This window comes from Lissotriton helveticus, chromosome 11, assembly GCF_964261635.1.
Source record: "Lissotriton helveticus chromosome 11, aLisHel1.1, whole genome shotgun sequence".
NCBI classification, from domain to species: domain Eukaryota; kingdom Metazoa; phylum Chordata; class Amphibia; order Caudata; family Salamandridae; genus Lissotriton; species Lissotriton helveticus.
In genome coordinates, this window is record NC_136072.1 from 9,002,527 (window position 1) to 9,029,707 (window position 27,181).

At 42.5% G+C, this 27,181-nt stretch overlaps 1 protein-coding gene across 1 annotated transcript in view; it reads left to right on the top strand.

Annotated features, from left to right (window-relative positions):
• Positions 1-27,181, top strand: part of LOC144792081 (putative cation-transporting ATPase 13A4) — a 319,809-nt gene that overhangs the window by 159,070 nt on the left and 133,558 nt on the right. Inside the window, exons 14-16 of the mRNA XM_078666932.1 lie at positions 5,557-5,707; positions 9,162-9,245; positions 26,890-27,046. Of these exons, the coding sequence (XP_078523058.1) occupies positions 5,557-5,707; positions 9,162-9,245; positions 26,890-27,046 (392 nt within the window). The remainder of the gene's footprint in view (positions 1-5,556; positions 5,708-9,161; positions 9,246-26,889; positions 27,047-27,181) is intronic.

The window sequence follows — 27,181 nt, forward strand, 5'->3', positions numbered from 1 at the left end:
CTTTATAATAGTAGTATAGATAGTAAAATAGTGCTTATCCCAAATATATCAAAAGTAGAGAAAAATCTCCTCCTTACCTGCCTTTATTTATTGCAATAAATAAACCAACAAAACCAGAATCTTGGCCAAGCAAATCCAAAACAAGAGTGTGGCTTCAGCGACCTTACAAAACCAAAGTCTCCAACCTCCACCTGCCAAGCTCTGGGTTGACCTAATAGTCACTGCAAAACTTACACCAAAGGAGATCTCAGTCGAGACCGGCCACCACCTGTAGGGTCAGATCAGGAAAACCGGAAAAGCATTGCGGTCTGCAAAAGACAAAAGATCTCCTCGTGCAGGGCGCCTCCTCAGTAGGATTGTAATCCTCCTACAAGACCACTCCTTCGGACAGCTGCGTCTCCAATGAGCCCAACGTGTTGGGCGCCACACTGTGGAAATTAGCCTTTTTAGGGGCCCACCAGTGTAGGGGTTCACCCGTATCTGTTTACAGGTCCTTAGACCAACAAAATAGAGATTGCCACGGAAGCTGGAATATCAAATAACACGTTTATTAATCACTCATGAGTGGGACTACATCAATACAACACCCTCGGGTGCTGTAGGAGGCAGTACATGAAATACAGAAACCAGGGTCCTTTTATACATTCTTTGTAGCTGAGTAAGCATAGAGACTCAAATAGACGGTACATGCATACATAGGAATATCTATCGACTAACAGGGGCAGATAGATAACACTTTGTCAGCAGAGTGGGAGGGGAGACAGAACTGATTGCATCAGTAGGAATTGCTAGACAGTTACATTCTCAAAGAGGTGCATTCTAGCAGCTACAGGCCTTTCTGAGCTCATACATTGCTCTGGCTCAGTACTGAAGGAGTTAACTACAGTTGATGACTCAAGCAGAATAGAAAGGCAAGCAACAGTGCGGACAGAAGAATCACATGACTAGCAAAATGGAAGCCAGAACCAAAATGGCTTCAGCTTATGCTAACAGAAATTATCTACGATTTCCACACCTCCACATCCCTTTTACTCTAACCCTTCCATCTGCCTTTCACTCATCCCAAGCCTACTGTTACTGCTATAAGCTCCCCCAAAAAATCTAAATCCTTTACTCTTCTGACCCTCCACTATCCTTTTCAATCCAAATAACAGACTAACATGTCCACCACACAAATTAATTTCATACTTCACTATACTAATTCACCACTAATCCTTTATGGGTTCCAGAGTAGCGTGCTACTTGCCGAAAAAACACTTCAACACTTCATCGGGGGTAGCAAGCGCTATATAAATGCAAACCTTTTTACCTCTTCTACCCCTTCACTATCCTTCTCAATCTAAATAACTGACAAACATATCCACCACTCAAATTTCTTTCTAATTGCACTATACTAATTCACCACTAACACTGTATGGGTCGCAGAGTAGCCTGCTATTCCCCAAAAAGAACTTCAACACCCCATCAGGGGTAGCAAGCGCTATATAAATGCAAACCTTTTTTTCTATCCTTCCACTATCCTTCTCAATCCAAATAACTGACTAACTTATCCATCACTCAAGTTACTTCATATTTTCACTATACTAATTCACCACTAATACTTTATGGGTTCCGTAGTAGCATACTACTCGCCTAAAAAAAGCACTTCAACACCCCACCAGTGGTAGCAAGAGCTATATAAATGCAAACCTTTTTTTCCTCTTCTAACCTCCACTATCGTTCTCAATCCAAATAACTGACTAACTTATACACCAATCAAATCACTTTCATATTTCACAATACTAATTCACCACTAATCCTTTATCCATTCTGAAGTAGCGTGTACTCGCTGAAAAAGTGGTTTGACGTCTGGCCAGGGGTAGGAAGCTCTATATAAGTGCAATCCAATCCAATACTAACGACAAATTATGATGAGGAACTGAAACACTGACTTACCAAAATTCCTCCAGAACTTAACCATGTCTTTATGCTGTTTGATGCACTGAAAGATATCCTTTCCCTCATTACAGACAATCTTAAAACTACCTTAAATTGAAAGTGATAGTCTTAAGTCATGATGAATAGACTTGAGTGTCTTTTAAGCAAAGGTAAAACTTTTTAAACCACTACATATTTTCTAACTTAAAACTGCCTCATGGCATTCTAACAATGAAGGAAAGAACTAAGCCTGTTTAAAGACAGAGTGGAGGCTCTTTAAAGACAGAACACCCTTTGGAAATGTCACTCACTTTTAGAACTTAAGACCATCTTTGGAAGACTAAGTTGCACTCAAACACAGGAGTAAGTCCTACAGGTGTAGATGTATAAAATGTTCTTATGAGGCAGGTGACAAGAGGGTGGTTTGCAAACAAAACGGAGCTGCAGAGGCCTTGCAAAGGAGGTCCTGCAAAGGCTCAAATACACATCTAAAGGGAAACAAGAGCAAAACTTTCACCATGTTGTGTGGGACTGGACCAATGAAAAGACCTGCTCATTTCATTAATAAAATAAAGGTGTGTGAGGTTGCCTCCTTATCTTATCTGGGCTAGTTGATAGCAGATATATGCCTGGATCTATTCTGTTAAATAGAATAGCCATGTTTGAGAAATCAATCATTGTGCTACAAAGACTTTGTAAAAAAGTGGGTTCTAAACCTATGAGAGGGCGTCTAACAACTTATTTTAGTAAATGTGTCTCAATTGCTAGTTATGGGGCAGGTGTTTGGGGCAATGTGGACAATCAAGAAATCCAACAGGTGGAACATTTCTTTATGAAAAATCTACATGAAGTTCCACAAAGCTGTTCCAGTGCTATACGCCATGATGAACTGGGCACACCCTACGTTATGGGTAGAATTAAATTAGCACCTCTTCTACCTGGAACTCTATCTACTTTAGGCTGCCCTTGATATATCATGGTTTGCTGATGTAAATTCTGTCTGCGAGGAGATGGGGCTCCCGGATCCGTTTGTTTCACCAGGTTCGTGTCTGAGTATTGGTAAGGCCAGCTTAAAACACATTTTTGTGGCTACGTTTTCATTGAAATTAATGGTGGTGCATAAACTAACGGTGGTCACTTACAACCACATTGAAGAGGGTCCTTAATTCTACCTCTCCTTGATCCAGAATATATAACATCACTTTGTTTCAACAAGATTTTGTTTGAACCTTGTACCCCTAATGTTGGGATACCCTGCTAAGTGACCCACTATATCAGGCTTGAGTCTTTGCCCTTGCGACTGTGTTCCTTTTCAGACTAATTTGCGCACCTTGTTCTCCTGCCCCTTCTATGACCTTCCTAGAAGGTAATTTTTATTGCCTTTTAAAAAAAAAGTTTTTAAGTTTAGACCGTGCAGTCCAGCATTGTTGTTCTTGCAGCAGATACTTTGCCCCCAGATATGCGGCTCAATTGCCTATTTTGTTTGGAAAATTTAAAACGTTCGGAAACTTAAAATAGTATAAAGATGATCTGTCTTAGGTAGTGTAGAGTGGGGCATTGGATTTTATGCCGTAATGGACCATCTGAAAGTAATGTTGAATGGGGCACTGGATTTTGTACTACAATGGACTATCTGAAAATACTGGAGAATGGGGCATTGGATTTTATGCCGCAATGGACTATCCGAAAGTACTGTAGAATGGAGCATTGGACTTTATGCTGAAATGGACCATCTGAAAGTACTGTAGAATGGGGCATTGGACTTTATGCCGTAATGGACCACCTGAAAGTACTGTAGAATGGGGGATTGTTTTTTATGCCATAATGGACTATCTGAAAGTACTGTAGAATGGGGCAATGGTTTTTATGCCGTAATGGACTATCTGAAAGTATTTTAAAATGTGGCATTGGATTTTATGCCACAATGGACTATCTGAAAGTACTGTAGAATGGGGCATTGGATTTTATGCAGCAATGGACTATCCGAAAGTACTGTAGAATGGAGCATTGGTTTTAATGCTGCAGTGGACTATCTGAAAGTACTGTAGAATGGGGCATTGGACTTCATGCCGTAATGGACAATCTGAAAGTACTGTAGAATGGGGCACTGGATTTTGTGCCGTAATGGACTATCTGAAAGTACTGTAGAATGGGGCATTGGATTTTATGCCGTAATGGACCATCTGAAAGTACTGTAGAATGGGGCATTGGATTTTATGCAGTAATGGACAATCTGAAAGTACTGTAGAAAGGGGCATTGGATTTCATGCTGCAATGGACTATCCGAAAGTACTGTAGAATGGGGCATTGGATTTTACGCCGTATTGGACTATCTGACAGTACTGTAGAATGGGGCATTGGTTTTTATGCCATAATGGACTATCTGAGAGTACTGTAGCATGGGGCATTGAGTTTGTCGTGATGGATGGTTTCTGAGTAGTGTTTTATGATAACCTATGATGAAATGTTTGTGCCCTATTTATGCTTAAATTGAGTGGGATGGATGTATATGTTCCCTTCTTTTTTATTGATGAGATGTGTCTTGCATGCTGTGCTTTTGCAGCGGCAGACTTTTATGCTACAGAATGTACTGCTTTATGATAACTCATGATAAAATGCTGGTGCTCTACTAATGCCTAAGTTGTGTGTGATGGATGAGTCACTTTTATGTGTCTGAATATATTGTACATTTATGCTACAGAAATGTAGTGAAGAAAGAGATTGATTGACTGACACATGTTCCGGTGAGTTAGGTGTGATGTAAATACAGACATCTGATACAAATGCACCTTCCTAATCTCAGTGAAATTGTGCTGTTTTAGCTGCAATTTGCAATTCATTGGGATGGTTACAAAGATTAATCTGGTCCCATAAAACTAATGATAAAAGGAGCATTAAGTACACATGCATGTATTTCCTTCTCCTTAAATTGCTATTTGAGCTCAGAGACAACATGGCGGTGTACAGTCTAGAATTTTTTTATAAATAAAGTAAATGTTGTAAAAGAAATATCCAGATACATTGTGATTCAAAGAATCATGAGTAACTAAAAAGATTACTTTCTGTTGGGTAGAAACAACACTAAGGCAATCACTGAAAACTATGCAGGAACGAGGACAGTTGTGAAAGGACAGAACTGGCCCGGAAATAAATTCTGATGGCGGGAGGAAGTCCCACACTGTAAGAGACCCTGCAGAAGGTCTGAGTAGAGAGCTCCTCATGGTGGAATTGGGCAATACCCAGGCACAGCAGATCCAAGTTTGTGATCAGTCTGTAAATTGGCATCTGAAGCTGTCTGGGTCGGTGTTCCATGACAAGTGCATTGTACATCATGTGACAAAGCATGAAGGTGATCACAAGAAACTGTGCTTTACAAAGGTTAGACTTTGGAAAATGAAGGGCATCTGATCCTCCTTGGTGATGAGTCCGACTCCCTGGTGATGGATATCAGTGTGAGCCGACACCTGTTGACACAGAGAGGTATCATCCCATACAGGTGAATAGAAGTGCCTTTGCTGAGTCACTATGATGCTGCCCGCCTTCATACAGATGGTAATGCTGTATTTCCCATTTTTTTAAAACAATATCATTGACTCTAATAAAAGCAAGCATGAGTCCTCACTATTGTTTCTCTTTCAGTTTTCAGGCTGTTTACAGGTTCAGCTCTGGCACAGCCTTACCCTGGGGGCCGCTCTTGGGAGCCCTTGCTAGCTGCCACTCACTGATGGTCATCGATGGGAAACTTCAAGGGGATCCACTGGACCTCAAGATGTTTGAAGGCACTTTTTGGGTAACTCGTCCTTGCATTGTTCATACTCACCATCACATTGTTATCACAGAGTCAGACCACACAAACCTCAGCAGTAGATAGTACTGCCCTTTACAGGAGCCCTTTTCTTAGTATACTTGGGAGTTAAAGCAGCTCCAGGGGGTTGCTGCATTACTTTACAACACCTACTGCATCTAGTCATTTGACCATAGGTTATCTGGATCACTACATGAGGTCCTGCAGCAGACAAGTGCTACCAACACTTTTGCTGAGCGGAGAACCCCCAACGCCTGGTTTACTCAAAGGTTAAAGCAAGAAAGACCAGGGTTTGTCCACTGACTAGAAACCATAAGACCAGTCCCACATCCCACAACATTCTTTCTCCAGCTAAACTAAAGTGCTTGTTTCATAACCAATAGTAGGAGGGAAAGGGAAACAATAGTGATGCACAATGGCTCCATCTATGCAGACTTTCAAGACAAAATGACAAAGTAAAATTCTAGCAGTTTGTAAACAACTTGGTCACCTACATATGTGGCTGTAGGCTGATTAGAGGGGACATGGTATGTTCACACATGTGAACTAAACACACAAAACCCTATCCAGTCACCCAGAAGATCCCACGACCATCACAGGAGATGTGAAAATTACAGTTAGCATGAACAGGTATAAATGTAATAATATCCACAGAAGGATAATGTTATCACCATCAACCGAGTGATGCATTTATTCTGAACCTACAGATGCAAAGGGGCCCAGGACCTATTGGGATCCCGGCTTGTTAAAAGTCCAGAGGTGGATAGAAAGACTATCTTCCTTATTTTATGCATAATTTGATCTAGTATTCGTTCCAGACTCATAGAAAGGCTATATTTTGCATCAAATATTCAAGATATGTGACAGGCAAAATCCAGCTATGATGATTGCCTTATTGCACCACTAGATGTGCAAGTCAAAGCCAATACCAGGATCCTTTCGGAGGAGTTAGAACGATGGACCAGTGATGAGCCCCTTATTCCATTTATTCAGACCAGATTTAGGCTTCCCTGTAGCACAATGGGGAACCTTGTGGTACTAGGCTACATAGCACCTACCTCTATCAGTAAATCTGGTTCTCCCCTTTTTCACTTGTTTCATAGTCTATTTGGCGGCCTTCAACAGAGTGGACCACAATATATTGTGGTTCATATTGGCAAAATGGGATATCCCAACATCTGTGTTGAGAGCCATGAACTCGCATCCAAAGGTGGGGCTTCACCAAGCTTTGAAGAGCTTCACATTTACAACCAGTAAAATTAGCTGAGAGCTAGTGAAGCTAAAAAAACCTAAAATAATGATCTTTGGAAAAAAGAAATATCAAGCATAACAGAGCTGGACTCTGGGTAACAGCACCTTGTTTCACGCGGCTATATACCCCTATTTGGGGTGAAGGCTTTCTCATATTGACTCCCAGGATACCAGTCAGCAAATATCAAGCTGTAATGCCCATCGGTGGACTCTGTCCTTAAAGCCAAGTTGCTTCCATATCCCCAACACTAATGTCAATCAGAATTGCACCACTGCTGGACTCCATATAATGCAACATTTACAGAGAAGTCGTATTACTTCCAAATACACAAGAAAGCCACAGGCCCGTTTAACATTTGGTTTAAGAAACTGCTACATCATCTTGAAAGCTGAATCCCACACTCAGAAGTACCACCTGCAGGAAATGATTAAAGGTAACGACAACCTTACAAATCCTTGGACCTTACAACTAAGCAAAGCCATTGCTGATCTAGAACTCACTCCAGAATAAACTAACCAGGGCTCGAGTCGGGGTACCACGCTGGTGGACGGCGTTCCCCCACTTATTTTACCGGGTGGACGCCGTCCCCCCTGACAAACAACTGGACTTCACTCTTTGGCCTCTCTGGGACGAGATTGGAGATCACAGCTCGCTGCTCATGCGCTGGCTTCTCAGATGCAATCGCAGCGAGGGGAGGCAATGAGCCCGATGGTGCAAGCCACCTTTCGTGACGTCACTTCCGGTCGTGACGTCACTTCCGGTGACAGCGTCCCCCACATCTTTTTTTAGGACTTGTGCCCTGAAACTAACATAGGCTAAAAAGCAGCTCTCAAACTATCTAAAAGAGGCAGCTTCAGTTTATCTCACATGTTGTTGACTCCACCACCTTCGTTTGCGTCAAACCTGCTGATCTTCTCGCTGACGCGTGTAAGATATCAACCATGCAACGCTGCCTGAGGGAAACATCAAACAACTGAACAACATAAGAATGTGCTTTCTACTGGTTCCATCAAAATACATCACAAGGCCTGGGGCTAACTCCGCACAGGGACCACAGCAACTATCAAAACTAAACTATATTACACCTTTATGGCTCAACATCACAACTGTTGCCAGACACCTATATGAGCATCACCAGGGAGGCGCTTTGGCTTCACAAACATATTGGGAGGCTGGAGTAAATGTTTTGATTGGGCAGGAGTTGTGTGCTTCCACAAAGAAGTGCTTTCCTTCAACACAGCTGTGATCATTTTGTTTATTTATTTAGCTACCTGAGATTGAACTTTCAGGAGCACATATGTGACATTGTAATACTGTTAAAGTGCCCTACATAATTAGATCCGTCTATTACCATGCTATTCAATTGTAATGCTTTACATTAGCACAAAACATTCCTTTAAAACCAAACCTATTGGCATTACCAGTGCTTGTGTTTAGTACCGTGGCTAAAGAGGAAGGAGGTAAACTGTTAATGATAATTTGTATAAAAAGGGCACTTTTAGTTGCAGGAAGGCCTTCAAGCGCTGCTTAAATACTGAGGTCTTATTTACAAGCCACTTACACCACCAGTAACTCACATTTTCCCATATTGAAAGTGATGCACCGGTGGTGCAAGGGGCTTGCAAATAATCCCCTGAGGACCTGCTGAGCACTGATGGACAGCAAACTTCCTATCGATTATTTAAAAAATATGAACTGTAGTATCTTGAAACATTTACAGATGGAACTGTTGTGTTAGTAGCATCACATCTAATTTACAAATCTTATGTGTGAGATCATGAGTTTAATTATTCAAAATATATATATATATCCCAACGTACACTTTGGCAAAAACCCGAGCCACTTGTGACAGCAGGCAACACGGCAAGGACGCCACTACCAAATATGTCAGCCCAATATATATATATATATATATATGTGGGCAAGGACACAGCCTCGTGAGCAAGGACACAGCCTCGTGTCCGAAACGCGTCTTTAGGCAATGCACTGTTCAAGCACTTTGTTTTAAAATAAATTGAATCCTGGCAACAGCAAAAATCGAGTCTGTGTTCCTGTTTGTGCGTAGATGCACTAAGGAAAAAACGGAGTGGATATATATATATGTATATATATGTGTATATTATTATTTTTTTTTTAGGTACATTGCTTATCACTGCCCTAAATTATTTTTCTTCTTTTTGTTGCCAGGAGGTTGTCGATCAGAATATTAGTGAAGACGTTGTTGGGAAGCAAACATCATTAATTTTCAAGCCAGGACCGAAGGCCACCAAGGTACTTTCATGTGGGATGGCAGATTTACAACGATTTGACACACTGCAATGTAGCAAGACTTGCTGTACTGCGTCACCTGGAGAGGGCAGCAATGTGCCATATCTACTGAGATATGGTGCATTACTCTCCCTCTGTGCTGGTGCACTTGTGGCTACCGAGTGGCAACATGCAAAGGTGCCTACGTTACAGCCAGGGTTGTTTTTGGGTAGGGAGGGACACTTCTGATGGATTCAACCCAGATCTGTGACTGGGGGAAGAGTGTCTGAAAAGTTTCAGATGCTCCGTCCATCATGTCCTTGTGTTTGCTTTGTTTACTCTAAGTTGGCAGGGTATGCCCAGACGTGGCTCCCTTGCTCACTTTGCCACTGGATTCAAGCTAGCCTGTCTGATGAGGGCTGTTAGCCCGGAACGGGTCCCAGGATGCTTGTTTTCGGTCCAGGGAAGACATGGCTTGGTAGTTCGGGCTGGATTGGTCCCATGAGGCACAAGGTCAAGACTGATTTGCATATGGCTGTGTCTGAATTGAGGTGGCGAAGTGAGCTAAAGAACGATGATAAATTCAACCCAGATCTGTGACTGGGGGTGAGTGTCTGAAAACTTTCAGCGCTCCATCCATCATCTCCTTGTGCTTGCCTTGTTCGCCCTAAGTTGGCAGGGTATGCCCAGACGTGGGTCCCTTGCTCACTTTGCCACTGGATTCAAGCTACCCTAGCTGATGAGGGCTGTTAGCCCGAAACCAGTCCCAGGATGCTTGTTTCCGGTCCAGGGAAGGCATGGCTTGGTAGTTCTGGCTGGACTGCTCCCATGAGGCACAGGGTCAGACTGATTTGCATATAGCTTTCTTAACAGGGGTGGCAAAGTGAGCTAAAGAACGATGATGGTTTCAACCCAGATCTGTGACTGGGGGTGAGTGTCTGAAAAGTTTCAGCCCTCAGTCCATCATCTCATTGTGTTTGCAATGTGATGAATACCCACACCTGTGAGGAGTATGCAGACTCAAGGTTTCCTGGAATAGAATCACGTCATGGGAATCCACAAAGTTGCCCCATTCGGGGTCGACTAACAGTTTGGTGTTCCCCGTGACAATCCATACCAAGACCCCTAGCTGCCGATGGGATACATTAATATGGATATAATCGAACCTATGCTCAGGGGTATCACCCCTATCCTCATTTATGGTGGCAATACTACCACCATCCCCCTTTAAGCCTTTACTAGATGGGGCCAGAGCAACATCAGTGTTAACAAGCGACCCAGACAATGAGGGATACCTCAATTGATATTTTGCCGCAGTTGAGCTGGGGGGTCATATCACTATCATCCTGGGGTGACAATCCTCCAGTCTGTTGTCATCCTTGTCTACCCTCTTCACCCGGGATCGCTAATACACCTATCCTTGGAACCGCCCCATTGGACCCATGGCCTATACCCTTAGGGAGTCTATATTTAATGGGAATGGTAGTATTGACAAGTGGGATGGTACGAGAGTCAATTGCCATCAGACCGTCCACTAAGGCTCTATTAAAAAAGCTAACTTTAACTGCATCTTTTAGCATCCCTGGCAATATGAGTCTTTCCGCTTTCTTAATGTCTTCACCTATGATGGGATAACAGTGCTGTGTTTCCCTGAGCCAGTAGGTTGCCCTATTTTTAAGCGAGTCCAAATTCTCGCAACCCCCACAAGACAGATTGCTGCTTCTTCTGCCTGGGAATATTTGTGGGTGTGTAAAAACCATCCTTCACCTCTCCTCTTTCAAATGGTTGCCCAAGGCTTGACCTACAGGAACACCCCCATCAAATATCACCTCACCTCTTTTGGGCTCTCTACCAACCCCCAACCCAAAACATTTCTCGATAAGCTACCAGCTTATCCATATGGCCATGTAGCCAAAACGACCTCTAGGGAAGTTGTGAAGAGCACGGCTGTAGCACTGTGGGGGAACATGGTGGAGTAGGTATGTAATGGGAGAGGCTTTGTCAGGATCATTCCTCCTTGCTGGCCCAAGGTGAGTGGTGAGAGGACGTCGTGAACACTAGCTGGTACTGTTGTTTGCGACCCTGGTGGATTGACCTTTACACTGTTCACCCTCCCTTCTAAATCAACAATCACCTTTCTCAGAGAGGCAACCTCCTCCCAGAGGGACTCCATAGTGACCTTTAGGCTCAAAACTAAAGAGGAATATTAATCATTCTTGTCATTAGAGCTAATAAGTACTCAAACCCGCCACTCCATTTGCCTCCTCTGAAAGGGCGTCATATCTATTAATACATTCAACTTGGACTACCTGTACTTCTACAGGAATGTCCAAGTGCTCACTACAAGCCACTAAATGTTCTTGATCTAGTTCCAGAGTCCTACATCCTGAGTCCTACCCTTCTAAGGATTTAAACATCTGTGTGATTTGTTTTGCGGCCTTCTTGGTGGGGGGAGGGACAGGAGAGTTCCAAAAGAGCCAAAGGAAGGGTATAGAATTTATTACGATTTGCAGAATGAGGGGAATGCAAAATAGCCGCTGTATGTGCAATTTTGTGGCATTCCATAAGTAGGGTCTTAATCCTCTCCATTGCATCAGAGCAAATTGCACAAGGGTTTTTTTTCTTTAGGAAGGCCCATAACCTGGTCTTTGTCCTATACTTTCCTTTTGCCCATAGCTCAGCAAGCTCCACCGGTGCAGCTTGGATGAAGGCACATGTGGTATACCGGTAATAGTTTACAAACTGTGTTAACCCAAAGAAGACCTTAATAACCAACGTGGACTAATAGAATATTTACCCCCTCTCTTGCTCACTGCCTCCCTACAAGGACCAGCCAATAGCAGTCAGGAACAAAGCGGGAAATGAATAAGAAGAATGGACAGCCTGTTCAAATACGGGCTATAGCACGATAGAGTACCTTTCTGTTGAATACGATTCCCTATGCTGATAACAGTATTCAGGGTCCACACAACCAAGGGGGGTTTGCCCCACCTCCTCCTGTCACCGACGGGCGCAGGACGAGCCTGCCCTTTTCCCACGCTGCGGGATGCCACCTGTGGATTTAGGCACTCCTGCAGTGCTGCGGCCCCTCCTGAAGCTGACGGCAAGATGGGAGGTGTAGTCTCTCTCGAGTCGGCAAGTCAATGGGGGTCCCGCGCTGTGGGACGTCGCCGTGAATTTGGGCGCTCCTGCACCAGGCTGATGGCAAGCTGGGAAGTGTAGTCAACGGGGGTCCTGTCACACGACTCTTAATGGCTCGGGTTGATGTGATATGGCCTGGGGGCGGATCCCCCCCTCCACTAGTAGCTCATGTCTTTATTTAGGCCCCTCTCATTGGCTGGGCCATTGTATCAACCTTAGTCCGGTTGGGGGGGTACAGGTGGGGGTCCAGGTAAAGACTTTCCCTTCCTGCCTCAGGGAAGAGCACTCTTACAATCTGAGTGGCCTGTGCTTGGGCTCTGAGACCAGTCACGACTAGTACCAGCGAGATCATGACCCCGCAGCCCTCTTCTTCCAATCTGCCCCAACCACCCTTTCCTCAATCCTGTTACAGACAATGATAGGAGGGGTTGGTGTATCTATATGTATGTCCATATTATTAAAATATATTATTCTTATATATATGATTATATTCATATTATTCTTTAAAAGCGCAACAACCTACTAACTCATATGGTGTAGTGACTGTATAAACACTGCACTCTGGGACGATGAGGCTGACTCTAGGTGGCTAACGCCGACTCTCCAATGTAATATGTAGGATACAAAGAGCAGGTGGAGCTCAATGGACATGTCTGAAAGGAATACTCAGAGGTGCAATGGAGCCCAGTGAACATGGGGGTATTCGCTATAGAGAGGTGTTGCAGATCTCAGTGAACATGTTGGGGGTACTCACTAAGGAGATGCTGTGGAGTTCAATAAATCATTGTGGTACTCACTAAAGAGAGGTGCTGTGGAGCTCAACGAACATGTTGGGGGTACTAACTAAGAAGGTGCAACAGGGGCTCAATGAACGTGAAGGTACTCCCTAAAGAGGTGTGGCAGAGCTCAATGAACAAGACTGAAAGGAGTTCTCAGAGCTGCTGCGGTGCTCAGTGAACATGGTAGGTACTCACCAAAGAGAGGAGCAGCAGAGGTCAACGAACATTGGGGTACTCACTAAAAAGGTGAGGACCATCAGGTGCAGGGTACTCATTAAAGAAGGATTAGTCAGAGCTCAATGAAACATAGTGGTACTCACTAAAGAGAGGTTTGGCAAAGCTCAATGAACATAGGGGTACTGCTTACAAAGGTGCAGCTGGAGTTTAGCGAACATGAGCGTACGCACTAAAGAGAAGTGCTGCAGAGATCAATGAACATGGGGATAATTGCTAAAGAGAGGTACTGCAGAGCTGAATGAACATGGGGGTACTTACTAAAGAGAGGGGCAGCAGAGCTAAAATTAACAAGGTGAATTGGGTATTCACCAAAGAGAGGTGAAATGGCCGAAATTAACAAATATAATGGATGCTTGTGGTATAGAACCATAGCAGGAGACATCCAGTTACTTTAACACTTTTGTCTAAGTCTGTGTCCATAGGTGGCCCTGGCATGAACAACACCGAACACGCTTATCTTTGTTGCTAAATGCAATAATTAACTAATGTCGAATTTCATTGAAGAGAGAGAGGAATATAGTCAGAATATAAAAGCGATATTTATGGGAATAAACAGAATATAATTTTGAGCCAAATGAAGAGATGCATAGCTGTGGATGAACGGAAATTGTTGATTGGTCAATGTGGTATCTTCGTCAACATGGAATGTGTGACCTTTGATGTTCATCAAGGTCATCAACATCTCCTTCGAAACAGCGACATTCCCGGAAAGCTGGAAACACACCAAAATCAGCGCCTTCCTCAAGAAGCCCAAGGCGGACCCCAAGGACCTCAAGAACTTCCGGCCCATCTCCCTGCTCCTGTTCCCGGCAAAGGTCATCGAGAAAACATGCAACTGGCCCACCTCCTGGAAGACAACAAGATCTTGGACCCATCCCAGTCCGGGTTCAGACGAAACCACAGCACCGAGACAGCCCTCATCGCCGGCACAGACGTCATCAGGCGCCAACTAGACAACGGCGAAACATCAGCCCTCATCCTCCTGGACCTGTCTGCCGCCTTCCACACGGTCTGCCATCGCACTGTAAAAACACACCTCCTGGAAGCCGGAATCCAAGAGAAGGCCCTGGACTGGACCACGTTCTTCCTCTCTGGCAGAACCCAGAGCGTCCGCCTCCTGCCCTTCCCATCCAAGTTCACCGACATCATCTGCAGCGTCCCCCAGGGCTCATCCCTCAGCCCGACGCTGTTCAACATCTACATGGCCCCCCTCGCACAAGTGGCCCGCCAACACGACCTCAACATTATCTCATATGCCGACGACACCCAGCTCATCCTCTCCCTCACCAAGGACCTGCACACTACCAAAACCAACCTCCACGAGGGAATGAAGGCCGTTGCCGACTGGATGCAGAACAGCCGTCTGAAGCTAAACTCGGACAAGACAGAGGTACTCATCCTCGGACCCACCCTCTCAGCCTGGGACTACTCCTGGTGTCTGACCACACTGGGAGCAGCACCGACACCCACCGACCATGCACGCAACCTAGGATTCATCCTCAACTACTCCCTTTCCATGTCTAAACAGGTCAACGCTGTCTCCTCCTCCTGCTACAATACCCTCCGCATGCTCCGCAGGATCTACAAGTGGATCCCGACTGAAACAAGAAGAACGGTGACACAGGCCCTCGTCAGCAGCAGACTGGACTATGGCAACGCACTCTACGCAGGAATCCCAGCCAAACACCTACGACGACTACAACGCATCCAAAACGCCTCCGCCCGACTGATCGTCAACGTCCCCCACCGCAGCCACATCACCCCCACCTGAAAGACCTACACTGGCTCCCCGTCGACAAGAGGATCACCCTCAAGCTCCTCACCCACGCACAGAAAGCACTCCCCAACGCCGGACCAGCCTTCCTGAACCGCAGACTCAACTTCTACACCCGACCTGCCAGCTCCGCTCCGCCAGCCTCGCCCTCGCCGATGTCCCCCGCATCCAATGAACAACCTCCGGAGGTAGATCCTTCTCCTACCTCGCCGCAAAGACCTGGAACACCCTCCCTACCCACCTACGGCAGACCCAAGACCTACTCGCCTTCAGAAGACTCCTCAAGACCTGGCTCTTCGAGCAGTAGCGGCACCCCCTCCCCTCAGCACCTTGAGACCCTCACGGGTAAGTAGCGCGCTTTACAAGTACTCTGATTGATTGATTGATTCCATGGATTCTTGAAATTCATGAAATTTTAGGATAGCATTAGAATGTGGGGTGGTTATTATTCTAATGGCTGAATTGTACCTATGTGCCTAAATAAATACCTCTACTCTTACTACGCCCTCTCAAGCATCCTTACTTCAGTTAACAGTATTGAATTCCAAAACTGTTTGCGCAGATAGGAAAGTTAATACTTGTAGTAAGAAAAACATTTTTTTGCATGAATATGTCAAACATTTAAAAGTTTCAGAAAAAGTAAGACAATCTTCGTTTGACTTCAAAGGAATTAGTACAACATTGTGGGTAAAACAAAATAGGCATATAAATTCAAGGATGCAGTGAGATTTATGAATTCACTTAATAAGTTGAAGAAACAACAAGCAAGGTAGTGGTGTCCCTCATAGGAGGGGTATCCGCACAATCACAAGTATATGTGTAATTCACAAGGAAAATAGAGGACAACAATTATTGGACTAGTATCATCAAACTAGCGGAGTGCAACAACAGCCAACGTCACTCACTACCAAGGGTGACAGATGAGTTGGGAAAAAAATATTTTTTCTCAACAAGTAAGTATCATGAAAAAATGGCTGTGTCATGTGTGCACCATCCTAACAAGTCAATATCACAAGGCTGCAATCTGATAATCACATTTGGACAATAACATTAAGTAATACAGGACACAAGAATTGGTCGCAATCCCATGTAGTTAAAGAGTCTTCTCTGTCTTTTTTATTCTTCAATACATCATACACAAAGCAGCAGCTTCAATTCATAAATCAAGGAACAGCCGACACGTGTTTCGTCAGTACTAGATGAGTACTAACAACTTTTTCAAGGCTGTAACAAAACATGAGAATCAGATATAAGGAACGAATATTACATATAAATTAAACATCATATTTTATAGAGTAATATGAATTAAAAAACCACAGTCAAGAGTATAAAAGCAAAAAATGAAAAAGGTGAAGACGAGATCGGATGAAACAAAAAAGAACCCAAGAAAAAAAGGAATAATATCCCCAATGCAAAGAAACCACCTAGAATCCCTGAGGTGCAAAAGACTGAACCATAGTGGAAGAAGAAACTGGATAAATGAACCCAGAGTCTTATAATACCACATACAAGAGAAAGAATTCCAATGCCCCAAGCGTTAAATTGCCACCACAAGTGTAACAGAATAACATATCTCAGACCAGACAGTAACTAACCTGAAGAAAAATATATACAGGACATATGCAAGGAGATCTGGTACAATAGAACGCCGACGTCTGTTAGGCTCCTAATAGATAGTAATATTATAGTAGTGAGAAGATAGCAGATCTGTGTACTATAAAGTCATAAAAACAGAACAACTATATGTAGAAAACAAGGGTCTAGTAGACGCGACACCATGATTGGGTGTATTGCCAAATGGGATATCCCTACATAATAAAAAATTCAAAATCTAGAATAAAACTCATAATTGTACCCGCCAGATCTATCAAACAAAGAGCTATGTAAAACAACATGTATCAGAGCATTACGGCGGGTAATCAGTGGAGCAACAGTGGCCTCTATATGGGCTGCAACTCAATTGACCTTATCTATATATAGAGTCCGCTTACCAGAAGAAGCTGAGGGGTTAATTTTCAGCTCTTCACACCTTTCGTCCAAAATAAACAACGTGTAAATTAACCCAAAGTCGATGAGTCTCAGGACAAGATCTATCCAGAGGTAAGTAACTGTTGCTGTAGGTAAACACGAAACAAAAGATGTTATTCTGCAGTTAAGATATCTTGTGTGGCCAAGTACAAAGAACACGGGTGAAAAAAAGTTTGGTGGAAACCCAAACACATAAACTATAAGAGCAGCGACTAGTAATACATGTACATATTTACACATGGGAGAGGCTAAAAAGTAATACCAGATGATAACCGTATTATGTCAGGTGGGTTAAGGGAGCTGCCAATTAAGTACAAAAATAAAGGTTATGGTTAAAACACACAATATGAAAAAACGAATAAAGGCAGAACTATCAATATAGACCCTCAATTAATGGTCAAGTCTGGGAAAAGAGAAGTGACCACTTAAAAAGGAGACTAAAGTAAAAAATGCTCACCACGTATAACATGGAAGGTGTGTATTAGCAGAACTTCTGCCCGCAGTCCGGAAGAATGTGTCAAAGTGGAGTCTCGTAAAATTAGGAATTTTCAGGATTAAGTCATCTGTAAAAAATGATGACGTAAGTGAACCTGATATATTAGGAATGAATCTGTATATCGAGTCAATTTAAGCAACGATATGCTGACACCCTACAATGTTCCAACAGACACAAAGGTTAAGAACTCAGTATTGGACAACAGTAGTGATATAATGGTGAGCCCTGAATTAAAAACGAGAGAAAGGGCATCACCTGTCCAAACGTGACATAAGGTATATGTCTTGTATGTGGCCAAAGGAAACAGAGCAGTCTCTAAACAGACTACGATAAACAAGCAAGAAATCAGTAATTAAACTAGCACGGGATATCCCCCAGAGTACGAGTACATGCCGAGTAATCAAAACCCACCTAGTATCGTATTTTTAAGGAGTCCGAGAAAAGGCGAGAAGTCTAGCCATTAGAGGTATCGGAGCGGGACTCAGAAAGAAGGTCCAGGTATTCCAATCCAATACCTTAGTGAAAGAAAATATAGCTATCAGTAAGACATTAAATTTGCAGTGGCATAGGTCTACAAATCAGGACATTCCCCTAAAACTAACACGGGGTTCGGAGATGGCTTACCTGAGTTCAAAGTAACGGCGTCCCATGCGGTTGGTATCAAGCACTTAACTGTCGCGGGCGCCATGTTTAAATACACTCGTGATCTAACAAAAAAAGATCACATGGTCCACAAAATCTCACGTGGACTGTAGAAGGAGAACCTAATCTGACATAGTACAGGTGTAAATACTGAAAAAGGACTAAAAAACCCGGAAGAGAAGACGAGAAACAAAAATAACATTGCGTGAAGCGCCTTCGTTGACAGAGCGGCTATAGCAAACTAACACGTCAGGTGATAAAGTTAAAGATATGTCAATATCACTAAATAAAAACCACAGTAAAATATACGTATGACCCAATAACACACTGCCTAGCTAGAGACGCCCGGCAGATGAGATAGAGTTGCTAGGTGTTTCACCACATCATGCAGTAAAGGTAGAAAAGGGAGTAATCACTGTGAGTAGTTGGTGTTAAAAAATAGGAAAAGGAAATGTTATCTCAAACGATAGTCAGAGGAGACGAAAAACACCCTGGTGGACTCTGATGTCTGCAGTCTTTCTAACAGTATTAACACAGTACGAGTTAGAGTTCCTTATCATTATAGTTATACACCATACACAACTAAGCTATTAAACATAGTAGTGGGAAACATTTCATCTTACATGCAGAATACAAAGCATTGAGTTAATATGTTTCACATATCTCTCAAGAGTAACAGCACCTCTCATGGTCAATAGACATCATATAACAAATACAGCAAAATGTCGAGATTACGTAAAACACAAATACCAGTATTACTTGAAATTATATGCTCTTGTATTCTACATGCCCAATACAAATGGTGACAGATCAACTTGTAAGTAGGCATCCTATACCATATGCAAACAATCGGTTCTGTTCTAGTCACAACCAATAGGCCCACAAAAACACAGATATGTATTATATCCAAGTAGGGAAAGGCTCATCAAGGATAGCAATCCAGAAGCATGTTACAAGGTACCACTCTATCTGTACATATTGATAGATACGCGAAATTATAATAGTACATGCAATATTGAACAGAGAACTGTCAATGGCATTTTTATCATAACCATCATGTACTAAAGTATACCATAAGAGTCAGATTACCGTAGAAATACATGCATTTCCCTGTCAGTATTCAAACCGCGGTCCACTGCTCTCAATTTGATAAGCCATTTAGCTTCTAGTTTCCTTAGTGCCAGGGTTCTATCCCCACCTCGCGGATCATTTTTCAAGGTAGTGATGCCATGAAATTTGATGTTAATTTGTTCATTTGTCTTATGGACTGTGTTATAATGTTCAGCCAAAGGATAGCTGGAGTCTTGATTTCTAATGGCTCGTACATGCTCCTGAATTCGCTCCTTAAGTGGTCTGATTGTACTCCCCACGTATATCAGATCACATTGGCAAACAATACAGTAGACTACCGATTTGGTATTAGAGTTGATGAACTCACATATTGGATATCTTTTTGGTGTATTGTAGCAGAAATTTACCTTTTTGTTGCAGGCAAATTGGCATACATTGCACATGGAACATTTGTAGAACCCGTTGGGTTTAGACGGGAACCAATCAACAGTCCTTTCTCTGACCTTTCGGGTGGTAAAAGAGGGACTCAGTATATTACGTAAAGTACGTCCTCTCTTGTATGTAATAGTGGGTTTGCTTTTGATGATGGAATTAAGGTCACAGTCCAATTGAAGCAGATGCCAATGCTTGCGTAGGATGTTAAATAACTCATTACTATGAGAGTTATACTGGGTGACAAATGCTACTTTGGGTTTTCTGTCTAATCTGTCCTTTTTCTTAGTGTTAGATTTCAGAAGATCACAACGTTTGCTCCTGCGAATGCAGGAGCAAGCCTCTTTGAGTGTTCCATTTTTGTAGCCTCTAGTTTGGAAACGTGAAGTTAGATGATCTAGTTCTTTCTCAAAATCAGGATCGGTGCTACAATTCCTCCTTATTCGTGTCATTTCCCCAAAGGGGATTGCCCGTATCTGCATGTAAGGATGAGCACTAGTAGCATGCAATGTTGAGTTGCAAGCCGTAGTTTTGCGAAATAGTTTGGTCTCAAGTATGCCATCTTGAACAAATAAAGTAATGTCCAAAAAATCAATGCTAGATTTGCTGTAGTTGTAGGTGAAGGACAGGTTATAGTCATTGGTGTTAAGAAATTCGAAAAATTCCAACAAAGAGGATTCAGTGCCAGACCAGATAAGGAGGACATCATCAATAAAACGTCCCCAGTATATTATGTTATTGGTCAATTCGTGGGGACATTCTCTCCACATATGGTGTTGCTCGAAAAAACCCATATAAAGATTAGCGAATGAGGGCGAAAATTTCGCCCCCATGGCCACTCCAGAGTGCTGTCTATACCAGGTGGAATTGTATAAAAAATAGTTGTTGTCAAGGGTCAGTTTGGTGAGTTCCAGTAACATCTTAGTATGCTCATAGAGGGATGCATCCCTCTTAGAGAGAAAAAAAGTCAAGGCTTCCATACCCCTATCAATTGGTATGCTCGTATATAACGAGTTAACATCCAGTGTGGCCAACATAAATTCATCAGACCAGCAGAACTGTTCCATTTTATTGAGCACATCTTTAGTGTCCTCAATGAAAGCTGGAAGTTGTCTAACCAGGGGTTTGAGGAATGTATCGATGTACTCTGATATGTGTTCCGTGGCTCCACCAATTCCGGAGATAATTGGTCTCCCGGGAGGTTTAGAGATGTTCTTATGAACCTTGGGAAGGGTATATATATATACGATGCTCTAGGAGTGGGATTGAAAAGGTATTTATATTCTAAATCCGACAACAAGCCAAGGTTGTTCCAATATTGTAACGTCTTATGAATAAGCAAAGTGACAGAGGAAGTAGGGTTGGACAAGACCTTGGTATATGAGGAAACATCTGATAATTGCCTTTTGATTTCCTCATCATATAACGTGTCGTCCATAAGGACAATGTTGCCCCCCTTATCAGCCTCCTTAATAGTTAATTGGGGATACTTGGTGATTCTAGTGAGGGCAATTCTTTCTGATTTTGTGAGATTATCCTTAAATTTGACAGGTTTAGTGTGAAGTTTGTCCTCCAGTTGGTACAAATCTGCTGTAACAACTTTTAGAAAACAATTTATCATATTGCCAGTTGGAAGTACAGGAACAAATGCTGATTTAGATTTCAGATTGCTAACGACATTAAAGTCACTGGTTATATTAAGATCCGTCATTAATTGTGACATACTAGGAACTGTTTCCAAGCTATCATCAAGTGACATTAGCATTCTGACATTTTCCATATCTGATATAGTTTGACCACTTCTTATTACATCATATACTGGCACTGGACACTTACATTGGTTTGCAATTTTTTTTTTTAATTTCAAACATCTTGTAAACTTGAACAAGTCAATATGTATCTGAGTGAAATCTGGTTTTTCAAGAGGACAAAAACTTAAACCTTTTCTCAAGACATTAGTTTCACTGGTAGTCAAAGTATATTTAGACAGATTTATTATGGAAACATCATCACCCTGTGTATCAGTCACATCACCCCCAGGTGGTGAATCTGCACCCACTATTTCTGATTCTTGGTGGTTGATCTTGTCACCCTTTTGTTGTCTGAGGAGTCTCCTCTTGTGCCCTCCCCTCCTTGTTCTTTTCTTGGTTGTAGCCTTTGGTTGAGACCCTGCCTCGCACCCTTTCTGTACCTCTCCAGCTCGCATAAAAAAGCGGAGGGGTTGATTGAGATGTTATCCAGGCCCGATGTAGATGGAGTAGTGCTACTTGCCTCACTGAAATCACTTCCCAAACTGGATACATCAGAGTCACTGACAGATTGTTGTCCTGTCTGTTTAGTTTTGTTCAGGCCCTGTACCCCTGTCCGTGGTTTAATTTTGTCATATTTTTTTGCAAACGTAAAAATGCGACCATTTTTATAGTCGTTTTCATCCCTTTTAAGTTTGCGTATCTTTTTGTCTCTTAGGTATGCTTGATGAGATGTTAAGACATCCTTCAGTATTTTAAAATTCTTATCAGTGCTCTCAGTAAGGTCTAATTTTTTGATCTCTAGTTCTAGTTGTTCTATCTCTTCCAGTAATTTCGCCCTTTTTCTTTCTGCGTGTCTAATAAGTATATCCATCATCCCATATGAAGATGATGAAATCAAAGTCTCCCATTCCTGCAGGAGATCAATATCTAAATCCTCGAATGTTGGAAAAATAATTACTCTCAGGCCTCTTGGGATTTGTTTCAATTCAATATACTTTTTCAAAGTAGTCAAGTCCCACCATCTGGCGAGCTCAGCTTTACGCAGTCTCTCCAGTTTGATGAAAAGCTATTTTAAACCTAACGGTTTGTTATCCCCCTTTGTAGTTTTATCTGGATTGGCCACTTGTCCTGTAAAGATATCGTTAAAAAGTTTGTCCCGGTCATCATCAAATCCCGCCATAGTACTAGCTAGGAAAAAACAGTGAAACTGAGCTGATTACAGATCAGTAATGTCCTGATGTAAATAGTGAGTGCAGATAAACACCTAAAAAGCGAAAGAAACAACAAGCAAGGTAGTGGTGTCCCTCATAGGAGGGGTATCCGCACAATCACAAGTATATGTGTAATTCCCAAGGAAAATAGATGACAACAATTATTGGACTAGTATCATCAAACTAGCGGAGTGCAACAACAGCCAACGTCACTCACTACCAAGGGTGACAGATGAGTTGGGAAAAAAGTATTTTTTCTCAACAAGTAAGTATCATGAAAAAATGGCTGTGTCATGTGTGCACCATCCTAACAAGTCAATATCACAAGGCTGCAATCTGATAATCACATTTGGACAATAACATTAAGTAATACAGGACACAAGAATTGGTCGCAATCCCACGTAGTTAAAGAGTCTTCTCTGTCTTTTTTATTCTTCAATACATCATACACAAAGCAGCAGCTTCAATTCATAAATCAAGGAACAGCCGACACGTGTTTCGTAAGTACTAGATGAGTACTAACAACTTTTTCAAGGCTGTAACAAAACATGAGAATCAAATATAAGGAACGAATATTACATATAAATTAAACATCATATTTTATAGAGTAATATGAATTAAAAAACCACAGTCAAGAGTATAAAAGCAAAAAATGAAAAAGGTGAAGACAAGATCGGATGAAACAAAAAAGAACCCAAGAAAAAAAGGAATAATATCCCCAATGCAAAGAAACCACCTAGAATCCCTGAGGTGCAAAAGACTGAACCATAGTGGAAGAAGAAACTGGATAAATGAACCCAGAGTCTTAAAATACCACATACAAGAGAAAGAATTCCAATGCCCCAAGCGTTAAATTGCCACCACAAGTGTAACAGAATAACATATCTCAGACCAGACAGTAACTAACCTGAAGAAAAATATATACAGGACATATGCAAGGAGATCTGGTACAATAGAACGCCAACGTCTGTTAGGCTCCTAATAGATAGTAATATTATAGTAGTGAGAAGATAGCAGATCTGTGTACTATAAAAACAGAACAACTATATGTAGAAAACAAGGGTCTAGTAGACGCGACACCATGATTGGGTGTATTGCCAAATGGGATATCCCTACATAATAAAAAATTCAAAATCTAGAATAAAACTCATAATTGTACCCGCCAGATCTATCAAACAAAGAGCTATGTAAAACAACATGTATCAGAGCATTACGGCGGGTAATCAGTGGAGCAACAGTGGCCTCTATATGGGCTGCAACTCAATTGACCTTATCTATATATAGAGTCCGCTTACCAGAAGAAGCTGAGGGGTTAATTTTCAGCTCTTCACACCTTACGTCCAAAATAAACAACGTGTAAATTAACCCAAAGTCGATGAGTCTCAGGACAAGATCTATCCAGAGGTAAGTAACTGTTGCTGTAGGTAAACACGAAACAAAAGATGTTATTCTGCAGTTAAGATATCTTGTGTGGCCAAGTACAAACAACACGGGTGAAAAAAAGTTTGGTGGAAACCCAAACACATAAACTATAAGAGCAGCGACTAGTAATACATGTACATATTTACACATGGGAGAGGCTAAAAAGTAATACCAGATGATAACCGTATTATGTCAGGTGGGTTAAGGGAGCTGCCAATTAAGTACAAAAATAAAGGTTATGGTTAAAACACACAATATGAAAAAACGAATAAAGGCAGAACTATCAATATAGACCCTCAATTAATGGTCAAGTCTGGGAAAAGAGAAGTGACCACTTAAAAAGGAGACTAAAGTAAAAAATGCTCACCACGTATAACATGGAAGGTGTGTATTAGCAGAACTTCTGCCCGCAGTCCGGAAGAATGTGTCAAAGTGGAGTCTCGTAAAATTAGGAATTTTCAGGATTGAGTCATCTGTAAAAAATTATGACGTAAGTGAACCTGATATATTAGGAATGAATCTGTATATCGAGTCAATTTAAGCAACGATATGCTGACACCCTACAATGTTCCAACAGACACAAAGGTTAAGAACTCAGTATTGGACAACAGTAGTGATATAATGGTGAGCCCTGAATAAAAAACAAGAGAAAGGGCATCACCTGTCCAAACGTGACATAAGGTATATGTCTTGTATGTGGCCAAAGGAAACAGAGCAGTCTCTAAACAGACTACGATAAACAAGCAAGAAATCAGTAATTAAACTAGCACGGGATATCCCCCAGAGTACGAGTACATGCCGAGTAATCAAAACCCACCTATTATCGTATTTTTAAGGAGTCCGAGAAAAGGCGAGAAGTCTAGCCATTAGAGGTATCGGAGCGGGACTCAGAAAGAAGGTCCAGGTATTCCAATCCAATACCTTAGTGAAAGAAAATATAGCTATCAGTAAGACATTACATTTGCAGTGACATAGGTCTACAAATCAGGACATTCCCCTAAAACTAACACGGGGTTCGGAGATGGCTTACCTGAGTTCAAAGTAACGGCGTCCCATGCGGTTGGTATCAAGCACTTAACTGTCGCGGGCGCCATGTTTAAATACACTCGTGATCTAACAAAAAAAGATCACATGGTCCACAAAATCTCACGTGGACTGTAGAAGGAGAACCTAATCTGACATAGTACAGGTGTAAATACTGAAAAAGGACTAAAAAACCCGGAAGAGAAGACGAGAAACAAAAATAACATTGCGTGAAGCGCCTTCGTTGACAGAGCGGCTATAGCAAACTAACACGTCAGGTGATAAAGTTAAAGATATGTCAATATCACTAAATAAAAACCACAGTAAAATATATGTATGACTCAATAACACACTGCCTAGCTAGAGACGCCCGGCAGATGAGACAGAGTTGCTAGGTGTTTCACCACATCATGCAGTAAAGGTAGAAAAGGGAGTAATCACTGTGAGTAGTTGGTGTTAAAAAATAGGAAAAGGAAATGTTATCTCAAACGATAGTCAGAGGAGACGAAAAACACCCTGGTGGACTCTGATGTCTGCAGTCTTTCTAACAGTATTAACACAGTACGAGTTAAAGTTCCTTATCATTATAGTTATACACCATACACAACTAAGCTATTAAACATAGTAGTGGGAAACTTAATAAGTTCAGGAGGAAGTGTCTTTCCTCAAGCAGTGACCCGTTGATACAAAATTTAATCCATAGAGAAATGAGAGAACGAACGGACTTTTTTTTAAACAAAGATATATTAACTTCTACTCGTTAGAGGCCTAAGGTTCGCTGTGCTTTCCCACAACTAGCAGAGACTCTGGCTCACCTCTACAACCAGCAGAGACCCTAGGTCACCTTAATAACCAGCAGAGGCTCTAGGTCACCTCCACAACCAACAACCAGTTGAGACACAAGGTCATCTCCTCAACCAGCACGGACTCTGGGTCACCTCCACAACCAGCAGAGATTCTGGGTCACCTCCACAACCAGCAGATACTCTGGGTCACCTCCACAACAAGCAGGCTCTGGGTCACCTCCACAACCAGCAGAGATTCTGGGTCACCTCCACAACCAGCAGATACTCTGGGTCACCTCCACAACAAGCAGATACTCTGGGTCACCTCCACAACAAGCAGGCTCTGGGTCACCTCCACAACCAGCACGGACTCTGGGACACATCCACAACCAGTAGAGACTCTAGGTAGCCTCCACAAGCAACAGAGATTCTGGGTCACCTCCACACCCAGCAGAGATTCTGGGTCACCTCCATAAACCAGCAGAGATTCTGGGTCACCTCCATAAACCAGCAGAGATTCTGGGTCACCTCCATAAACCAGCAGGGATTCTGGGTCACCTCCATAAACCAGCAGAGATTCTGGGTCACCTCCATAAACCAGCAGAGACTCTGGGTCATCTCATAGAACAGCAGAGACTCTGGGTCACCTAAACAACCAGCAGAGACTCTAGATCACCCCCAATAATAATAATTGGTTGCGGCTCCAAGCCCCCTACCAGCCAAGTCATCTGGGACATTTCTGCCATGGCATATTATACCTCCATTATGCTATGTGTCCTGAACAGCCGATAGTGCCCTCAAGAAAATGTAAAATACAAGAAATGTTAATCTAACTCTTCAAAATCATGCTGGCTTAACTTTGTGCTTCCTCCTTAGGTTCCTGTCGAAGGCCTCGCCATCGTGCACCAGTTTCCATTTTCTTCAGGCCTACAGAGGATGTCGGTTGTCACACAGGTGGTTGGGGGCGACCAGTGTCTGGTCTTCATGAAAGGAGCACCCGAGAAGGTGATCAGCTTCTGCAGACCCGAGACAGGTATTCAGAGACATGGATTAAAAATAACTCTGCATTGAGCATTTCCAACATTAGGAAACCTTGTAGGGTTTGCGGGTCCTTTCTCTATAAGTAGGAATGAGGGTCCTCAGGTGAGCATCTTCTTTATAAAGTTCA